We start from the raw sequence: 20,050 nt of genomic DNA on the forward strand, positions 1-20,050 counted from the left end.
TTATTATATTAGCTTCAGCTGCACTCCAGTGTTGCTTATCAGATTTCTTAGTACATGCCTGTAGGATTCTGCTATTATGCACTTCCTTTATGCAATATTTTTTTGAGTCAGTGGGATCGTGGGATCATAATCATGCAATAGAAAGCTGCAGTGAGAACCCGAGAAAGAAATACTTAGAAACTGCATGGAGAGAGCTTGGGCTGTAGGTAAAGCAATCATATTTTCTTGGGAAGAAAATAAAAGACAAACCTGAAAAAAGCAAATCTGAAAGAGATACATGAGGATTAAAATGTTTGTAACTGCTTTACGGGGAAAAAAATCAATACCAAAATCAAGAAAACGTTCACAAAAATGCATATATTAATAAAAAGTACTAAAACAGCATATAAAAATTTATTTTAAAAAAAAGAATTAAATTTCCATATTTTTCACACGCATGATTGTGCATTAAGTGGTACCTCTTTGTATGGCAAAAAAACAACAACAAAATTAAACCAAACAAAGGACAGAAGTCAAGTTTTTGAAAAATAAATCTCAAGGGTAGCTTTCTGAAATAAAGGCTGCGTAATCTTTGCAGCATGGCAAATCTAGACAGCACACTAAAAAGCAGAGACATCACCCTGTCAACAAAATGCGTATAGTCAAGGCTATGGTCTTCCCAGTTGCAATGTATGGCAGTGAAAGCTGGACCATAAGAAAGGCTGAGCACCAAAGAATTGAAGCCTTTGAACTATGATGCTGGAGAAGACTCCTGCAAGTCCCTTGGACTGCAAGACGATCAAACTGGTCAGTCCTAGAGGAGATCAACCCTGACTGCTCTTTAGAAGGCCAGATCCTGAAGCTAAAACTCAAATACTTTGGCCACCTAATGAGAAGGAAGAGCCTAATGCTGGGAAAGGTTGAGGGCAAGAGAAGAATGGGACAACAGAGAATGAGGTGGCCGGATGGAGTCATTGAAGCAGTAGGCGTGAGCTTAGATGGACTCCAGAAGATGGTAGAGGACAGGAAGGCCTGGTGGAACATTGTCCATAGGGTCGCGATGGGTCGGACACGACTTCGCAGCTAACAACAACAACAATCTTTGTAGCTAATAGGAGAGGCCGTACATCTGGTTGCGACAGACGTGTACCCAACCAGATCTTTGCAAAACGCTTGCCAGATATTTCTCTAAACCGAGTGTGCCTTTTGAGTTTTTAAAATACTGGTTTGGCATTCTCGAAAGAAAGAAACAAGGAAGGACAAGACCAGTTGCGGCTTGTTTCTGCCAGTCGTGCTTCCTTTAGGTCAGGGGTCTTCAAACATGGACTTGTGGACTTCAACTCCCAGAATTCCTCAGCCAGGCACGCTGGCTGAGGAATTCTGGGAGTTGAAGTCCGCAAGTCATAAAAGGGCCAAGTTTGAAGACTCCTGCTTTAGGTTCAAGATCGGAGGGTGGCCCTTAAAGCGACACCCGACTGCGCCCGGGGACCCGACTCTTCCCGCACCGGCTCCAGCGCTGGGCAATGCTGCGTCCGTCCTAAGCGCCGCGCCATCTCGGTCCTCCGGCCGCGAGAGGCGCAAGCGAGCCAGGCTGGGGGAAGCGGGAGGAGGAGGAGGAGGAGGCGGAGATGGGTGATGAAGAGGGCTGGAAAAGGGCCGTGAAAGCAGCCAAGGCTGGATCCGCGCTGAACTGCTCGGGTAGCTGCTGCTCCTCCTCGCTGGCCATGGGTAAGGCGCAAGAAGGGGGGACGGACGGGGAGACGGTTCGGCGGGGATTCCCGAGGCGATGCCGGCTCTTCTCCTCTGGCTGAGGGGCTGGCTAAAATGGCTGGAGAGAGGGGCTGCAACCGAGGCCGCCTTTTCAGCGACTCCTGGATATACCAACAGCAAGTCGGCCGCAGGCTTTTGCTCGTGCACTTGCCAACGCCTCGAAGCCTTGCGTGTCGGTGTGTGCGTGTGTGTGCGGTTGCGTGTGCAGGAGGGTCGAAGTCCGCAGTCCTCGGAGACCGCCGGCAACGCCTGTCCCCCCCGTCGCGCCCTGCCCTGCATCTCTCCCAGGGCGCGCTCGGCGCAGGATCCGGTGCCTGCCGAGGCGAGGATCTTGGCTTCTGCCTTGCTTGCCTTGCGGGGATCTCCCCGGGGCAGCAGGGACTTTCAGAGGCCAGCGAAGAAAATGGGGCGCGGGGATCGCGGTCCCTTTTGGCTTTCAAGAGCCCGGAGGCGTTGCCGGGAGCTCGGAAGAAGGGCGGCTCCCTGCAGCCCGTCAGTCGCGTTTGCTGGGCGGCGTGCTTCCCGCCTGGGGCTTTGGAAACAGCGGTGCGCCTCGTCGCTCCGGGAAAAATCCTGGAGCACAGGGGAAGTACCTGAGGATTGGGAAAGGGCTGATGTGGTTCCCATCTTCAATAAAGGGGAAAAAAATGGACCCAGGAAACTACAGACTAATCAGTTTAACATCAATACCTGGGAAGATCCTAGAAAAGATAATAAAAAAAACAGATCTGCAAACAACTAGATGCAAGCAAAGTTATAACTAGTAGCCAGCAGGGGTTTGTTAAAAACAAATCATGCCAAACCAATCTTATTTCATTCTTCAACAAACTGATTAAACTAATAGACCTGCAAAATACTGTGGACATAGTATACCTAGATTTCAGTAAGGCATTTGATAAAAGAGACCACAACCTACTCCTTGGTAAGCTAGAAACAGGTGGAATAGACAACATCACCACCAGATGGATCTGTAGCTGGCTGGCAAACCATATTCGAGAAGCCCTCCCCGTGAAAAGCGAGGCGGCTCCGAGCCCGGTTAGGATTCTGATTTTCAGAAGGGAGATCTGTTTTTCTGTCCCCAGGGCCGTTCTTAAAAAAGTAATTCTGGAGTAATTTAAGATCAGGCACGCCTGGCCTGCCAAGGGAAAATGATCTGATCCGATACAGGGAGGGCTAAGCAGGGCACAGAGTTGAGATAACACCGGGCCAGTTTATGGAGCGTTGCTTATTGCTGGCTACGCTTTTGGGTGCCTCTGGTTGCCCCCTAAACCCGAAGCAGCATATTTAATTGCCAGTTGCTAGGGAATCGTCCTTCCTTTGGGAGCTTCCAAAATCACACTTGGTGGATGGCTGGGTGCCAAGGAAGGCTGCCTGGATGGGAAAGAATATTCCCACCATCCGAGTCTCCTGTTCTGGCCAGAGTTGCTTCAGCAACAACAATTGTGATAAACATATGGATGATAGTAGCAAATGGTAAACAATCATGTGGAATAAGAATAAAAAGTCTGGAAAGTGGACATTTCAGTATCCAGAGACAGCAGAAGAGAAAAGAAAAAACACAAAATACAAAGACCTGCATATAGAAGCAGAATGACTATGGCAAAAGAAACCCGGAGCATTTGGAGCACTACTAAAACACCATCGTCATTGACACGTTCGTCATCAGTCAATTGCAAAAGGCAGCTTTACTTGGAACAGCTTACAGTCTGCGGTATCTTCAGTGCCATCGAACAATATCTGCCTATCCCAGTCCTTGGGAAGCACTCAGTAGGTGGATAAACATGCCCTTCTTTCCTTCATTACAAACATAGTCATTAGGTAAACCGTGAGCCACAAGGTAAATAGACTGTATAAGAGCCTTGGTGGAGCAGTGGGCTAATGCCTCCTTAAGTAACACCAGCTGCCTGCAATTAGTGCAGGTTCGCATCTCACCAGGCTCAAGGTTGACTCAGCCTTCCATCCTTCTGAGGTAGGTAAAATGAGGACCCAGATTGTTGGGGGCAATTAAGCTGACTTTGTAATAATGCCGCTTGGGGTGTGTGTGTGAAAGCCCTAATAAGCAGGCATATACATAGAATGAAGGCTACTGCTAAGCTTGTAAGCCGCCCTGAGTCTTCGGAGAAGGGCGGGATATAAATGGAATTAAAATAAATAAATAAATAAATTGTTATAACCAGTTGGTTTTAGTTAAAGCCTGAACACTAGTGTAAATCTTTTCTTTGAGATGTCAACGTTTAAAATTCATTAACCGATAAAAAGAAGAAAAATAACTATGCTTCCCCATACTGTGAAACGGGGTTATTCTAAGAAATAAGCATCACATGATATGTCATTGTTAAAGTGCACCACATTGCACTAAATTGGAATAGGATTTTAGCTAATATTGCAGAATCGGTGACACGACCTCTTATTATTGGCTTTGCTGGAAATACCCATATTTCTTAGCACAGTGCTCTCTGTTGCTTTGCTGTTTTTTTCCCCCTTTCACTTTCTTAGATTCGAACACAGCTGTTGTGCTTTAATCAATAGAATACATTCCTTAATTCTCTCTCTCTCTCTCTCTCTCTCTCCTTCTCCCTCCCTTCCTCTCAGCTGTGAAAGACCCCCTGGCGATTGAAAGAGCAAATCTATTGAACATGGCTAAACTAAGTATAAAGGGACTCATCGAATCTGCTCTAAGCTTTGGGCGAACTCTTGATTCTGATTATCCACCTCTCCAGCAGTTTTTTGTTGTCATGGAACACTGCCTCAAACATGGCCTGAAAGGTATAGATGGTATTTTGGGATGATTGAGTCTTCATCCCATCACCATTTTATTCTATATTTGGCCACTTTGAAAGGGTCATTTTGGACTGGATACCATTGAGAAATAAGTATTGTTTTAAATCACAGCGTGCATCAGTGTTTCTCAAACTCGGCAACTTTTAAGATGTGTGGACTTAACTCCTAGAATTGCTGGCTGGGGAATTCAGGGAGTTGAAGTCCACACATCTTAGAATTACTGAGGTTAAGACTCACTGGCATAGACTGCTGCATGCTAGCCTACCCATGTTTACTTTCATTTGTCCTGCAATCCTAGCGCAAACTTTCCTTTCTAAATCAATTCAGAAGGAAGCTGTGAATTCCTCCTTTGAATTCATCAGTATTACTTCACAGCCAGTTTTACTTCATTGGATTCTGAATGACGTATGAATTTGGTTCATTTGTTTTGACCAGCTTATTCCCATTATTTGTTGGCTGTCTAGAAGTGTGATCTTGGCTTTTTCTCACTTTTTCTTCACTTGTTACGGAGTATAGTTATAACTATAGTTTCATGGCTGGCTGCAGTGGCTGTAAAAAAAAGTCACTGACATGTCATTAAACTTGTTGATGCTCTATAAATAAAAAAATGTTTATAATACAGGTAGTCCTCAATTTACAACCATTTGTTTAATGACTGAAGTTACAAAGACACTGGAAAAAGTGATTTAAGACTTTTTCCACACTTAATGACCATTGTAGCATCCCATGGTGACATTGCCATGGGGTCATGTGATCACCTTTTGTGACCTGACAAGTAAGGTCAATGGAGAAGCCAGGTTCACTTAAAAACTAAGTTACTAACTTAACAACTGTGATGATTCACTTGACTAATGTGGCAAGATAGGTCATAAAATTGGGGCAAAACTTACTTAACAACTGTTTAGCTTAGCAATTATGAGGTCAGTTGATGACCACCTATACTTGTATGTCTTATCCAGTAAGTATCTCAGATGCTCAGGGAAGAAATATATTAAATATTCCAAGAAAGCAAAATAAGGTATAAAAAGTCAAGATGTGTTTATTTTTTCCTTCTAGTAAAAAAATCTTTTCTAAGTTATAATAAAACAATATGGGGCCCTCTGGAACTTGTAGAGAAATTGTATCCAGAAGCTGAGGAGATTGCTGCTAGCGTTAGAGATTTACCTGGTCTCAAGTAAGTAGTTTTATTGAAATATTTCCTTCACTGCTTTTCATACACAAATCATGAGAAATCATTTATCATGTAACTTTTCTTAACCTCATAGAACAGGGGTGTCAAACTGCTGGCCCACGGGCTGGATGCAGTCATGGCGAAACCATGCTCACCCCATTGCCGGCAGTGGAAAAAAATGTCACAACACATCATGTGATGTGAGTTTGACACCCCCGTTATAGAATATTCTGTAGGTGAAATAATGTTGTTATTCAAAATTGTAAGGAAGGAAGACATGGGGTTTTGTCTGATGCAAAGAAGGTAAGGTAGAAATTCTATCAGATTCAGATTATTTGCCCATTTATTGTCTAACCTGGCAGCAGTTTTGCTCAGATTTTTGAGGCAAGTTTTTCCAGTCAATACCATAGAGTGCCAAAAATTGAAGCTGGGATCTTATTCATCCAGAGGTCTGTTCTCCCATTGAGCAGTATTCCTTTGCAACTGCCAACACTCAAAAGGAGACCTGACAAATAGTATAGTTGTGTTAAAGTACAATCCATCAATCTCTGACCCAGCAGAAAAGTGGTTCTTATCACAAATTAGGGGAAGATTTTAATAAAATAACTAGAATATGAAATATTGGTTCTGATGTGATTAAAAATGCTATTCATAAAACCAGGACCTGTTAATTATTATAGGTACCCATGTCAGACAAGGGACTCTTGGTGCCTTGCAAGAGTAGACTTAATCTTTTTGAATATTTTGATAGAATAGAGTCCTATGGAGTATGGTCTCCTTTAATGTCTCCCTCCAGGTCTCAGTGACTCACCCCTAGAAGGAATGACCCGGCCTTTGATCTTACACCAACTGCCCACTGCAAAAACCACAGGGTTAATGTCAATGTCCTTCCTCAGAAAAAACAAAACAAAATGGGATGATATTTGCCCAAGACAATATATATATATATATATATATATATATATATATATATATATATATTTGTGTAAATTATATATATATTTGTGTAAATATATATATATATATTTGTGTAAATTACTAACAAAGAATTAAGGGAGACTAGCAAGGTAATCTAGTTAACATTTATATATGTGTGTGTGTGTGTGTGTGTGTGTGTGTACACACATACACACATATAGCTTTTTTTTCCTCATAGAACGCTCAGAACGGAGTTCCTGCACCTTTTTTGGATGGAACCTTGTAGGGTAGGCAGGGTGGGTTGTATGACGTGTGAGTTCCGGCACCTTTTTCTTTTACAAAAAAAGCACTGTGTGTGTATGTATGTATGTATGTATGTATGTATGTATGAACAACTTTTTGTTGAGTGTAAAGTGGCTAAAGTTGAATATAGAATGGTTAAGAACATTGTTCCAAATAAAGATGGAAAATAGCGTAATACCTACCTCTTTATTAGAAAGCATGTTGACTAGGGCTAGAAATGGCAGCTCTGACTAATGTGTCTCTATGCTGTGAACTATTCCTGTTTTTAAATCAGAACTTCCTTAGGACGCGCTCGGGCTTGGTTACGTTTGGCACTTATGCAAAAAAAGATGGCTGACTATCTCCGTTGTCTCATCCTTCGGAAAGATCTCCTCGGGTGAGCCCTTATCCAGGTTCTTATTAAAAATCAGTGAACAGAATTGTGCACATTGATTGTGTTGCATTGTAATTAGAACTTAGCTAAAATATTTATTTTCTTAGCTAAATAGAAGAGCTTACGTTACATTGCTTCTAGCAGAAGCGTTTCACTTTTCTTCTGAATTATAAATTTCAATAAAATGTTCTAATTGATTGACTTGACATCTTTATTTTTAAAAGGTTCGGTAGAACAGAAAAAGAAAGGGGGCATTCTAATGTTGATTCAGGTTTTGACAGTAGTATAGTATAAACCAGAAGTCAACAATACAATGCCTGTGACATTCTCAAGCAGCATTTGTCACAACAATGGCAATAATATATTCTTTCTCTTTTGCTGTTTAATGTATTCTGCAAATTTACATCATGCTGCCTGCTGTTGAAAAAGGTGCATACCCAGAGCATAAAGTGTACAAAATGCAGCTGCACAATATTTAATTTCATACTTGCAGAACTAGGCTTTTTTTTTTTAAAAAAAAAGCAGTTTTCTCTTGTCTTTTTAATTCTAGACAAGAAATGTTCTTCATGTTATTCTCCTTGCGCAAAGCCTTTTTTGCTCAGAGAGTCTTTTCCATCCTCGTGCAAATACTAAATGCAGTGTGTGATATCATTTGAGATGTTCTGTCTCAGCATATTATGACCTTAAGTGCTGCTGATGCTAGTTGATCAAGCACCTGCAATTGGTTGCAGAGTGGGACACCCAGCCATTAGCTACTTCTGTTGAGTGACCTGCCTCTGCTTGATCTTTGGTAACCGAGTCAACATGTTTAGAATCACGAGATACGTATTCATGTATCATTCGTGTATCATAGGAGTTATGGAAAAATGATGCAGATGAGATCTCTGTGGACCATGCAATTGTTTTTTAGAAATTGTGAAGGATTCTATCATATGATCAAAGTCAAAGAAATATTTAACTACAGCCGAAGCTTTTGTAGAGGGGAAGAGACATAGTAGCATAGGGGAGATATACTTTGTTTTGGCCTTTGACAATCAGTAGTGCTGATTCTAATCTATGGACCTAGACAAGTTTTAAACTCCCATTTTTGCTACTTCGCATCCTTTTAAATAAATTCCATAACAGTGGTGTCTGTTTTCATGAGGAAGGCAACTTGTTTTTGAATTGTCACAGAGTCACTTTGACATTGGTCAGCTATGAAATTGACCAGTAATTGACAATGCCATTTAAATTATATGAAAATGGTTTTACAGTGAATTTTATGAACACCATGCAGTGATGATGGAAGAAGAAGGAGCCGTCATTGTTGGATTGCTTGTTGGGTTAAATGTCATTGATGCAAACTTGTGTATTAAAGGAGAAGATTTGGATTCACAAGTAAGTAGACACCACAGTCGTATAGTATATGTAGTCTTAAGAGCAAGGTTTCTTGACTGGAAAATCTTTCAAGTATGGCATAGCTATTTTTTTTTTCTCTTGTAAAAAAATATTCTATGTCCTTTCTTCAGGATGTATATGAAACCTGAGTTTTGGCTTACATTTAGATCTTAATATTGTAAACTTAATGAGATGGCTTAAACATTTGTATAATGAAAAAATACCAGTATTGGAATGTATTATAATTTAGGTTTGGCTATATAATATTCATAATTAAAGTAGCACACCTTTATTCATTTATGGATACTGCACATTGCTCTCGATCAGTTATGTGTTCGCTCCACTGTCGACACAGTTGGGTCTGGAGGATTTTAACTCCTGTGAGCAAATTTGGGGGAGACCAGTTGTTGCAAAATGGCATTGGTCAATACAATCCAAACCATTAATGTGATCATTACCAAATGTGGAATTTCCCATTCTGTTGAATTTGATTAAATTTCAAGGAGAATGAAGCTTATTCCCTAGCTGTTCCTTTATTTCATTTTGCAAAATTTGAATGTTTTTTTTAAAGGTTGGTGTAATTGATTTCTCCATGTATCTAAAGAGTGAAGATGACACTGAAGATAAAGAAAGGTGAGTTTTAGTAGACTTTTTGGCATGTTGAACTAAATGGCTGTAAAAACCATCACCCTGGAAGGAAATCAAAAGTGTCCTTCCCCTCACAGAAAATATTCCTCCTGTTCAGAAGAGAATCTTTATTTTATGCCATGTTGTACCTAATGTGCATTAGTTCTGACTTAACAAAGCCCTCTGAGGCTTCACATAAGTTGAATACTTATGTAACCACCTGCTCTAACCAGATTTGATCCATGAATTGCTTGATTTCATGAGGGGACAGGGATGAGCTCAGAAATGGCTGGACTCTACTGTGCAAGAACCAGCCATGGAGATGTTAATCTGGCAACTCAGGCCTGGCTTTCTTGACGTTGGGTGGGGTTTGTTTTTTTTAAAAGTGCAGTTCCTTGACATGTTTGGAGGTGGTTTGCCATTGTCTCCTTCCTAGGGCTGAAAGAGAGGGACTGGTCCAAGATCATCCAGTTGGCTTTGTGCCCAAGGCAGGGCTAGAACTCACTTTCCACACTTGGCCGGCACCATAACCATGAGCTCAAACCGACTCTCTCGTCAAATTAGCGAAGGCCAAACTTTTCCAGAGGAATTTATTTATATTTTTTTAAAAAATGTATTTATCAAAATATAAAATACAAGGAAAAATGAAAATAAAGGGGGGAAAAGGAAAGAGGGGAAAAGGGGAAAAAGAAAGAAAAGCATTGACTCTCTACTTTTTTTAGTGCAATAGAATAAGGTAATAACATATAGCCTGAACTTTTTGTTTTTATGTAACTATACTAGTCATTTCTATAACAACAAACCTATCTAATCAGCAAAACCCAAAGATAAAGTTTCATTTTTCCACATCAAGCACAAAGTCCAGAAACAATTTATTTATTTATTTATTAAAACTTTATGCCCCCATCTTCCCTAGAAGGTGACTCTTATTTGCCCTTACTTATTTTACTTATTGTACATATAAGTGTTCTCTCTCTCTCACTCTCTCTCTCTCTCTCTGTGTGTGTGTGTGTGTGTGTAGTGTGTGTGTGTGTGTGTTTGTGTGTGTTTAATTTTACTACTTTCTCTTCCATTATGTAAATCTCGATCAGTCTGGAAAATAATAATACTAATAATAGCCTACTGCAGGGGCCTTCAAATTTGGCAACTTTAAGACTTAGGGACTTCAACTCCCAGAATTCCTCAGCAAACCCTGGCTAGCTGAGGGATTCTGGGAGTTGAAGTCCATAAGTCTTAAAGTTGCCAAGTTTGAAGACCACTGGCCTACTGTGAAAAAAGTTGTACATTTTGGGGTCATAGATTTCAAGGGCAAAAAGCAGAAATCATGGAACAACTAAAAAAAATATATAAATGTTTAATGAAAGAGGATTGTTTAATCCAGAAATGCAAAACAGATATATGAACAGTCATCCTATTACTATCTAAAATAAATTTGGGGAAATAGATAATCAAAGTCGTATGTAAATCTTTAGACGAGAGATGGGCAACTATGGCCCCTTTATGACCTGTAGACTTCACACCCAGAATTTTTAAGTCAGCCATGCTGGCTCAGGAATTCTGGGAATTGAAGTCCACAGGTCATAAAGGGGCCATAGTTGCCCACCCCTGCCTTGGAGCAATGTTCAATTTCCAATTTTTTGAGAAAACAAAAAGAAACTTTTTTTAACAGACTCCAAGTCTGTTGATAGTGGTTATCCAGTTAATACTAGTGCTAATTACACAGAATGTTCTATATATCAAGCCATATTCAGATATTGTTTCTTAATTTATGGAGAACAGTTATTAAGACAGCGTATTTCCGGTATATAGTAAATAGAAATTTTTCACATGCAATTCTCGAGACTCAGATCTCATATCAAATGTTTACACATTAAATATTCTAAACTAGAACTAAATTTCTTTTAGAAACGACCATATCGCTGCAATATTGGATCAGAAGAATTATGTTGAAGAATTAAACCGGCAATTGAAGTAAGGATAAGTTGTGTGTCTTCTGTTTTAAAAAACAATTACTTTGGTAATTATCAGGTATTGAAAGTACTAGTATTTATTGAATAATGAATAGAAAAAAGATCAATTGGGAAGGGTTGCAAAATGCAAGGTTGTCCATGGCGAGGGGGGTAAAAAAAATCAAGCTGGTAACAAGATCAAAACCTGACCCTTTTTCAAGTTCGTTGCACACATGATCACATTTTTTTCCAGATTGTGTGCTCTCCTGCCAACTACCAGGGCTATTCCCTGTGGTTTTCTTGGCAGTCACTTTTTCAGAAGTGATCTTCCTTCCTTCCTTCCTTCCTTCCTTCCTTCCTTCCTTCCTCCCTCCCTCCCTCCCTCCCTCCCTCCCTCCCTCCCTCCCTCCCTCCCTTCCTTTCTTCCGCTAAGAAAGAGGGGCTGGCCCAAAGTCTCCATGCTTAAAGGAGGACTAGAACTCAAGGTCACTTGGTTTCTAGCTAGGTATTTTGCTGTCACAACCACCCTCTTCACTTTTAATCCCCACCCTGATAGATTTTGGTCAGAAATATCTTATCATAGTTTACATCCAAAATAAGATTATGTTTTTAATCTGGGACCCTAAAACAGACAGGTCAAACACAAGGCCCGGGGGCCAGATCCGGCCCGCGAAGTGGTTTCATGTGGCCCGTGAAGCCATCCTGGAAACAGTGAGGGAACGGCCCCCACTGCCTTGGCCCTGGCCCAGAGACCCTCCTTCTGCCAGAGACCCTCAGATCTGTCCCACTCCTGCTCAGGCCCCCATAGGCACCCTTGATGCAAATGATGTAGAGCTGGCCATGCCCACCCAGTAGGCCATACGCACTCTAGCCACGCCCACCCAGTAGGCCACGCCCACCCAGGCCATACCCACCCGGCCCCCTGAGGGCAACCGCAATGCTGATGCGGCCCTCAATGAAATTGAGTTTGACACCCCTGCCCTAAAAGAAATTTATTAGCTATTATATCAAGGAGCTAATACTGCCATGATAGCTCCCTTTTAATATGCTTCTCTTATCAGGTAGACTAACAACACAGTCCTATTGCTATTGATTTAGGAGTAACACTAATACAGAAGAGATGACATTTGGTTCTGCATGTGTTTTTCGTAGGGCATCTGTTAATAAGTAAACTATACTTCTTTAAAGTATTTAAAGTATTAAAGGTATACTTAAAGACTTGTGTATCTTTCCAGTTGATATGACATGGCTGTTTAAAATTGTTTTTCATGCATGTTGAGCTTTGTGATGTCAAATAGAAGCAGGGCTCCAATTCAGATCACACTCCAGACTTACTCACTGCAGTAAGAGTGGTTTAGGTAAAGTGTAAGGGCTGTGTCGGTGTGTACAGCTTTGTCCTCAGATAATATGAACTTTCTCACATTCTTTAAGAGAACCCATCAAGAAGGTTAATAGTAATAATTAGTCTTCTCCAGATCATAAGAGGAGAACAAATTAAATGTAACAATCATAGAGTCCTTTAGGAAATTCTTTATTGGCTATAATGCATCCTTTCCAAGGCCATCATTACTTTGAACGATTATTAAATAATCATTCATAAGTCAAGGATTACCTGTATCCTTTTGCAACCTAGAACTAAGGAGAAGTTTCCTGACAGTTAGAACAATTTATCAGTGGAACAACTTGCCTCCAGAAGTTGTGAATGCTCCAACACAGGAAGTTTTCAAGAAGAGACTGGACAGCCATTTTTCTGAAATGACAGGGCAGGGGTCTTCAAACTTGGCCCTTTTATGACTTGTGGACTTCAACTCCCAGAATTCCTCAGCCCGGCAAGTTTGAAGACCCCTATGATAGGGTTTCTTGCCTGAGCAGGGGGTTGGACTAGAAGACCTCCAAGGTCCCTTCTGACTCCTCGTCCTCCTCCTCCTTCTCCTCCTCCTTTTTCTTCTTCTCATTATTATCATCATTATCATCATCATCATCATCATCATCATCATCATCATCACCTTTGGGTGATCTCAAAAAGCTATACAGGATCAGACCTGTTTGATTTTAAGAAGGGTGACCACTGGGATATATCAGGTCTGTAGGCTAGATACAGAAGTCTAGTTGTGTGGGCTATGAATAAGAAAGAATACAAACACTATATATATTTTGAGGAGTGGTGTCAGGAAGTGTCTTCTGATGCATTTGTTGCTGGGCACCAAGCAGTCGCTAGGAGGTTTTGTAAATCAGCTTGTACTACTGCATAATTGTAGAAATAATTCTGAAGAATCTTTTATTATTATTGTTTTCAGTAGCACAGTCAGCAGCCTCCATACACGCGTCGATTCACTAGAGAAGTCAAACACTAAATTAATCGAAGAGGTATGGTCTTTCAGCAATATATACTTCAGTGTTGAAACTGGCAACCTTTGTTTGCGTTTGGGGTTTGGTTTTTATTTTGGTTTGGGATTTATTTATTTATTTTGGTTTGTTTCAGCCAAGACGTTTCCCTTGGCCAAGAGGTGCATTGTGTGTTACGCAGAACTTCTGAGCAGCATGGGGATGGCAGCCTCAGCTCAGCTGCAGCTAACCATGAAATCGTGGTCCATCTGTACAAAGCAGCTTTTTTTTGCCATATAAAGCAGGAATATCTGCAAGGTTGGCCAAAATGTTAAGATGGTCATGACCTTGCAACTGAAGTCCTGTCAGAGCCATCTTGGCCTTTTTTGACCCCTGGAGGTTGACCTAAAATAGGTATGGTATCACTATGGGAGTGGAGTCCAGATCCACCAACCCGTAGAGCAGGGGTCTTCAAACCTGGCCCTTTTATGACTTGTGGACTTCAACTCCCAGAATTCTTCAGCATTCCTGGCTGAGGAATTCTGGGAGTTGAAGTCCACAAGTCATAAAAAGGCCAAGTTTGATAACCCCTGCCATAGAACATTCTCTCAGCAGTTTGAGAGAACATTCTCTCTTGCTGCTGAGAGTCTGTGTACAACCTCAGTGGGGCATAACTAATTGTGTTTCTGTATCGTATATATTTTTTTTTGCATTTGTGGAAATCGCTTATTACAGGAATCCTTGCGGCAAGCTCTTTTAAACAGTACCACAGCCCTGCCTGGTAGATGGCCTTTTGCAAGTGCCCAGACTCATGGCGCTCTGCATATTAAACATTCCTTGTTAATGTTGGATTTTAATTGAGATTAATATCTTCAGTTGCAAATTTTGGATTTCCACTTCCAGTCAACTATCATGAATCCTTGTTTGCTGGCAATAGAAAAGGTTGAATGAATAAGCCCTAGATAAGTATGTTGGATTAGTGCAGTGATGTGATTAGAAGACTGTAATGTTTTCATGCAGCATTTTGGGTCTGGAGTTGTTTTTTTTCCTGTCTGAAAGCTTTTGGATTTTTTTATTTTTACATTCTATCTTTTTCTTAGTTGGCGATAGCTAAAAACAACATAATAAAACTACAAGAAGAAAACCATCATTTAAGAAGTGAAAACACACTCATTTTAATGAAAACACAGCATCATCTGGAGGTATGATATTTTAAAATAATTTATGATTTTCATGTCAAAATTTGCCATTTTTAATGTCATTTTCTATAAAAATATGTAAGATTTAAGCATTTTATATAGTTCAAGAATCTAGCTAACAGCTTAAGGGGGATATTTTTGGAAGATCACTTGTAAATATACTATGCCATGAAGGGTCAAAGGTAAGGGACGCGGTGGCTCAGTGGGTTAGGACGCTGAACTTGTCGATCGGAAGGTCGGCAGTTTGGCGGGTCAAATCCCGAGTGCCGCGTAACAGAGTGAGCGCCTGTTACTCATCCCAGCTTCTGCCCACCTAGCAGTTCGAAAGCACGTAAAAATGCAAGTAGAAAAATAGGGACCACTACGGTGGGAAGGTAACAGCGTTCCGTGCGCCTTTGGCGTCTAGTCATGCCGGCCTCATGACCACGGAGACGTCCTCAGACAAGCGCTGGCTCTTTGGCTTTGAAATGGTGATGAGCACCAGCCCCTAGAGTTGGAAACGACTAGCACGCATGTGCGGGGAAACCTTTACCTTTACCTATGAAGGGTCATTTTATTTATGCTAAACTCATCGCAAAATAATATTTACATTCCCTTGTCAAGATAGTCAGGACATAGGGGAACAACATTTCTTCCCTCTCAGCTAACATTAATCTTGTAAGGTTAGAAAGATTTTGTAAGCAGGGTAGAAAAACGTCTAGAAAGACAAAGTAACCACCCACAAAATATTCAGACAGGGGGCTTTTTAAAACTGCAGAAGTCAGCAGGATGATGATTTGAGTTCAAAGAGAAGAACTTAAAAATGGTGAAGCAGCTGAAACATGGAATAAAAATAGACCTTACAACGTAGGACAGGGCAATAAAACTGACATGAGGCAAAAGACAGTGAAGTGGGAATATCACCTGGTAACTTAGGGCAGGGGTGTCAAACTCAATTTCATTGAGGGCCGCATCAGCATTGCAGTTGCCCTCAGGGGGCCGGGTAGGCGTGGCCAGGGTGGCCGTGGCCTACTGGGTGGGTGTGGCTAGAGTGCATATGGCCTACTGGGTGGGCGTGGCCAGCTCTACATCGTTCGCATCAAGGGTGCCAATGGGGGCCTGGGCAGGAGTGGGACAGATCTGAGGGTCTCCGGCAGAAGGAGGGTCTCTGGGCCAGGGCCAAGGCAGTGGGGGTCGTTCCCTCACTGTTTCCAGGATGGCTTTGCGGGCCACATGAAACCACTTTGTGGGCTGGATCCGGCCCCTGGGCCTTGTGTTTGACATGTCAGAGGGTCAATTAACAAATGGCCTATTCCAAGACCAGAACAGCAGGCCAAAGGAAGGACATCCTGTGGCCATTCCAGAGATGTATAACTGGAGTCAGTAAAAAAATTAAAATGGGCAATTGGGGAACGGTTGCTGGAATTGGGAATGTCTAGTCTAATGAAGAGAAGGATGAGGGGGTGACATGATAGCCTTGTTCAATATCTCAGGGGCTGTCACAAGGAAGAGGGAGATCAGCCTATTCTCCAAAGCACCTGAAAGCAGGACAAGAAGCAACGGATGGAAACTAACCAAAGAGAGAAACATCCTGGAATTAAGGAGAAATTTCCTGACAGTTAGAACAATTAACCAGTGGGACAACCTGCCTCCAGAAGCTGTGAATGCTCCAACACTGGAAGTTTTTAAGAAGTTTTAAGAAGAGACTGGACAGCCATTTGTCTGAAATAGAATAGGGTTTTCTGCCTGAGCAGGGGGTTGGACTAGTTGACCTCCAAGGTCCCTTCCAACTACATTATTATTATTATTATTATTGTTATTTCTACCATGTCATGATACTGTTCACTGAAGTGAACAGGGCGAAAACCTTTGCTCTGTATTTGGTAAAGGGTTATAGTTCTGCAAGACTCAAGACACATATTTCTTCCTCCTAAATTTTTGCAGACTTCTCTGCAAAAAAGAAGAGAAGAACTCCAAATTTTGCTCCCATCTATTCCACTGGTGCACTACAAACTGAATTAATTAGGCCAGGCTAAATTTTGCATACCTCAAATTACTGCCGGGAGTAACTTGGAAGGAGAATCTGTTGCCAACTCCCATTTTTAAAACTGTAAACGTTCCCTTGATGTTCTTCAGAACTCTCACTGGCTTATTGAAGATAACGTTTTCATATCAGTATTACCATAAGGAACATTTTATGAACAGTAACAAATATGGCAGATTCCAAACTATAAAAGGAGCGTTTTTCTGCATTTTCAATAATACTTATACGTATTACAATACTTTTAAAATGTGAACCGGGCTTGTAGCTTATATGGGATCTAAAATCCTTTTTGACACATGCATAGCTCTACATAATGCTCTTATTGTCCCCAACTCATCACAAACATGAAGAAAATTTAGGAGGTCTTCTTGCTGTCTAGCGCAGAGGTCTCCAGCCTTTTGGGCACCAGGGACCAGTTCCATGGAGAGAGGTTTTTCTGCGGACTGGAGGGGGCGTGGTTTTGTGGGCTGCCTGCATCCCACGGATGGGACTTTGCTTCTTTGTGCGGACCGGTTGCTGGCATGCCATGGCCCGGTACTGGTCCACAGATTGGGTGTTGGGGACCCCTGGCCTAGCGTGTGCATTTTTTAGCAACTTTAAACTTGATACTTGTGAACTTTAGCTCTGAGAATCTCCACCCAGCTTGGCTTACTGGGGAATACTGGGAACTGAAGTCCACAAATCTTAAGTGGTCAAGGTTGGGTATACCTGCTCTAGGAAGAGGTCTTTTTCTGAATACCAAAGTTTTTAAGTACAATAATTTTCCTTATTTTCTTTGTAGATGAATAAAGTAGATGCCGAAGCAGAACTTCAGACATATAAACATTCCCGACAAAGCCTGGATGAAATGTATAATGAAGCACATAGACAGCTTCGAGAAGAATCACAGTTAAGACAAGTGAGTGGGTGTCATACAAATTGTGAATGGCTACTCTTGCACATTCCTTGCCCTCAATCGTAGAGTTACATACAGGTAGTCCTTAACAGTTGGGCCTCTTCCGTGGTCACATGACTGAATTTTGGACGCTCGGCAACACAATTGCATATATAGCTGTTTGCAGTGTCGTGCAGTTATGTGACTGTATTTTATGACAAGTTTGCCAAAAACTGTCACTTCCAGTTTTCAGCAAAATTGCTCATAACCATTGGTTCATTTAATGGTCGCGATGATTTGCTTAACAACTATTGCAAGAAAGTTCGTAAAATTGTTTTGGTGACATGACTGACTCATTTTACGACTGTTATGACATATGAGTGTAAAGGGCAGGCTCCATGACAGTTATATTGCAAGGACTTCCCATACTTGGGTAGTTGCATGCATTTTGTCAATCATCAATCATGCTGTTTTCTTAGAATCTGTTCAATCTAAAATTAAACACAGGATTTTGGGAATATGTGGGCTTGTTTGTTTTTATCTTTTGTAGGATATAGAGAACGAATTGATGGTCCAGGTTGGTATGAAGCATGAGATAGAACTTGCAATGAAGTTATTGGAGAAAGATATACACGAAAAGCAAGACACGCTTATAAATCTGCGACTGCAACTGGAGGAAGTCAAAGTGATAAATACAGAAATGTATCAAAAACTGCAGGTAGTTCATTATTTATGTCTTGAAACCAAAATATACAAGTGTAATGCAGTGGTGTTTGGGGTATTTGGGAGTTTGATTTCCCCTCTTTCCCCCCTCCCCCCCGTAGTTTTCACCGTCAGCTATTGGCAGTTACCCAAAGCATCTTCTCTATCTGGGGTGACAGTGCATTTAAGATATTGAAGGACTGTCTTTGGGGAGTTATGGAATGGACTTGGTTTGTATGGTATGCTAGGCTGTGCTTGCTTAGCATCAGCTGTCAATAAATCCTATATTAATAATATGGAAGCCCTTCTTGCAGAAATGTCTGTGCAGCCAGTGTCCTAGACAGTAGTGGCTGGCCAGCTAACCTTAGAGTCCTTTGCTAATTGAACAAAACGCAAGGGCTCTGTGGCTGATCAGCTTCTGCATGCAGGGCTAGGGACGCAAATCATTTCTTAAATGCTTTAGCTTTCTTAAAATATTTCCTGAGTAGTTGGAGCAGGAAAAGAAAAAACAAATCCAGGAGCATCAAAAAATGAGGTTGCAGAAGCTGGCCAGACTGCATTTCCCTCTGTTACTTCAGGTTCAGACACTCTCTCAAGCCAAAGTAAACTAACCAACACTAAGCCACAACTACAGACCTTGTTTTAAGATATACTCAGTTAGCCCCAGTTTGAATGGTGGGCTGGGTTCAAAGAACAAAGTCAGTCCACACAAAGCTGAAGAGAACCCTTATTCCTAACCTACCATGATTCCATATTGGTGGGACCTAAAAGGGCAGGTAGGCATTTAAAGCAGACATGACGAATGATAGCAAAATGGCCGCCCTAGTATATGTATGTGCAGACAGCTGGAGATAGTTTTCCAGCAGCTATGGGAGCCTTGCAAAGCCTTGTGACTGCTCTAGTGCTTTGAATAGAGGTGCTTGATAATTACCATATTGTAATAGAATAATCTCTAATGATAGTTTTCAGATGAAGCCATGAAAGAAAAGAATGAAATAATTGGTCGCCTGGAGGATAAAACTAGTGAGATTACTGCAACTATGAAGCATCTGGAACAAAGGTACAACATCACAGTCTTTTTTAGTTTTTTCCTTACTCATTTTCTCTTGCCCATGTTAGTGCAAGAGAAGCCCTGGGCTTATATCTTCCTGTCAGGTGCAAATTTGGGCAAACATTAATTATATTTTTAATATAATCACCACTATTTTTCACAGTGCTCAGTTTAATACCCTGATTCATAATCCACGGTTTGAGATCAGTGTGTTAAAAACCACAATCTCTATTTCATATGCAGTGACAAGCTGAGCTTCTGCAAAAAAATAAACATTTCAAAAGTCTGTCCGGCTAACTTATGATGGTGATGGGAGGAAAGTAGGCACTGGGTTTGTTCCAACTTAATACTACAACATGGCACAAGCTTTGGCTTAGCATTACATGCTAGTTTGGCAGGTTATAGACCCAATTACCTGCATATTGTGCCAAAAAGAATAGGACATAATTTTTCACATTTAACTTTCTCTTAACTTTAAATACCTGTTCATGCAGGAACAGCCATCATTCAAACTGATCTGCTTTCACACACTTCTGTGAACACCAGAAGATGCCTCCCTGCGTTGGGGGAATCCAATCTTCTTTTCTAAATCACATTATAGCCCATTTGGCAGATTGCAGTTGGCTAT

At 41.2% G+C, this 20,050-nt stretch overlaps 1 protein-coding gene across 3 annotated transcripts in view; it reads left to right on the forward strand.

Moving 5' to 3' along the window:
- Nucleotides 1-1,607: 1,607 nt before the first annotated feature.
- The window catches only part of RUFY2 (RUN and FYVE domain containing 2), a gene marked incomplete at its 5' end in the record, with an annotated part of 34,090 nt that continues 15,647 nt past the window's right edge, over nt 1,608-20,050 (forward strand). For all 3 annotated transcript variants that reach the window (XR_014492594.1, XM_083363223.1, XM_083363224.1), the window contains 12 exons: nt 1,608-1,707; nt 4,342-4,515; nt 5,587-5,704; nt 7,197-7,298; nt 8,549-8,672; nt 9,244-9,305; nt 11,205-11,270; nt 13,546-13,615; nt 14,674-14,775; nt 17,577-17,693; nt 18,220-18,387; nt 19,334-19,431. Coding sequence is in view for 2 of the 3 variants with exons in the window: in XM_083363223.1 (XP_083219349.1) it covers nt 1,608-1,707; nt 4,342-4,515; nt 5,587-5,704; nt 7,197-7,298; nt 8,549-8,672; nt 9,244-9,305; nt 11,205-11,270; nt 13,546-13,615; nt 14,674-14,775; nt 17,577-17,693; nt 18,220-18,387; nt 19,334-19,431 (1,301 nt within the window). The remainder of the gene's footprint in view (nt 1,708-4,341; nt 4,516-5,586; nt 5,705-7,196; nt 7,299-8,548; nt 8,673-9,243; nt 9,306-11,204; nt 11,271-13,545; nt 13,616-14,673; nt 14,776-17,576; nt 17,694-18,219; nt 18,388-19,333; nt 19,432-20,050) is intronic.

This window comes from Vipera ursinii (genome assembly GCF_947247035.1).
Source record: "Vipera ursinii genome assembly, chromosome: 5".
NCBI lineage: Eukaryota > Metazoa > Chordata > Lepidosauria > Squamata > Viperidae > Vipera > Vipera ursinii.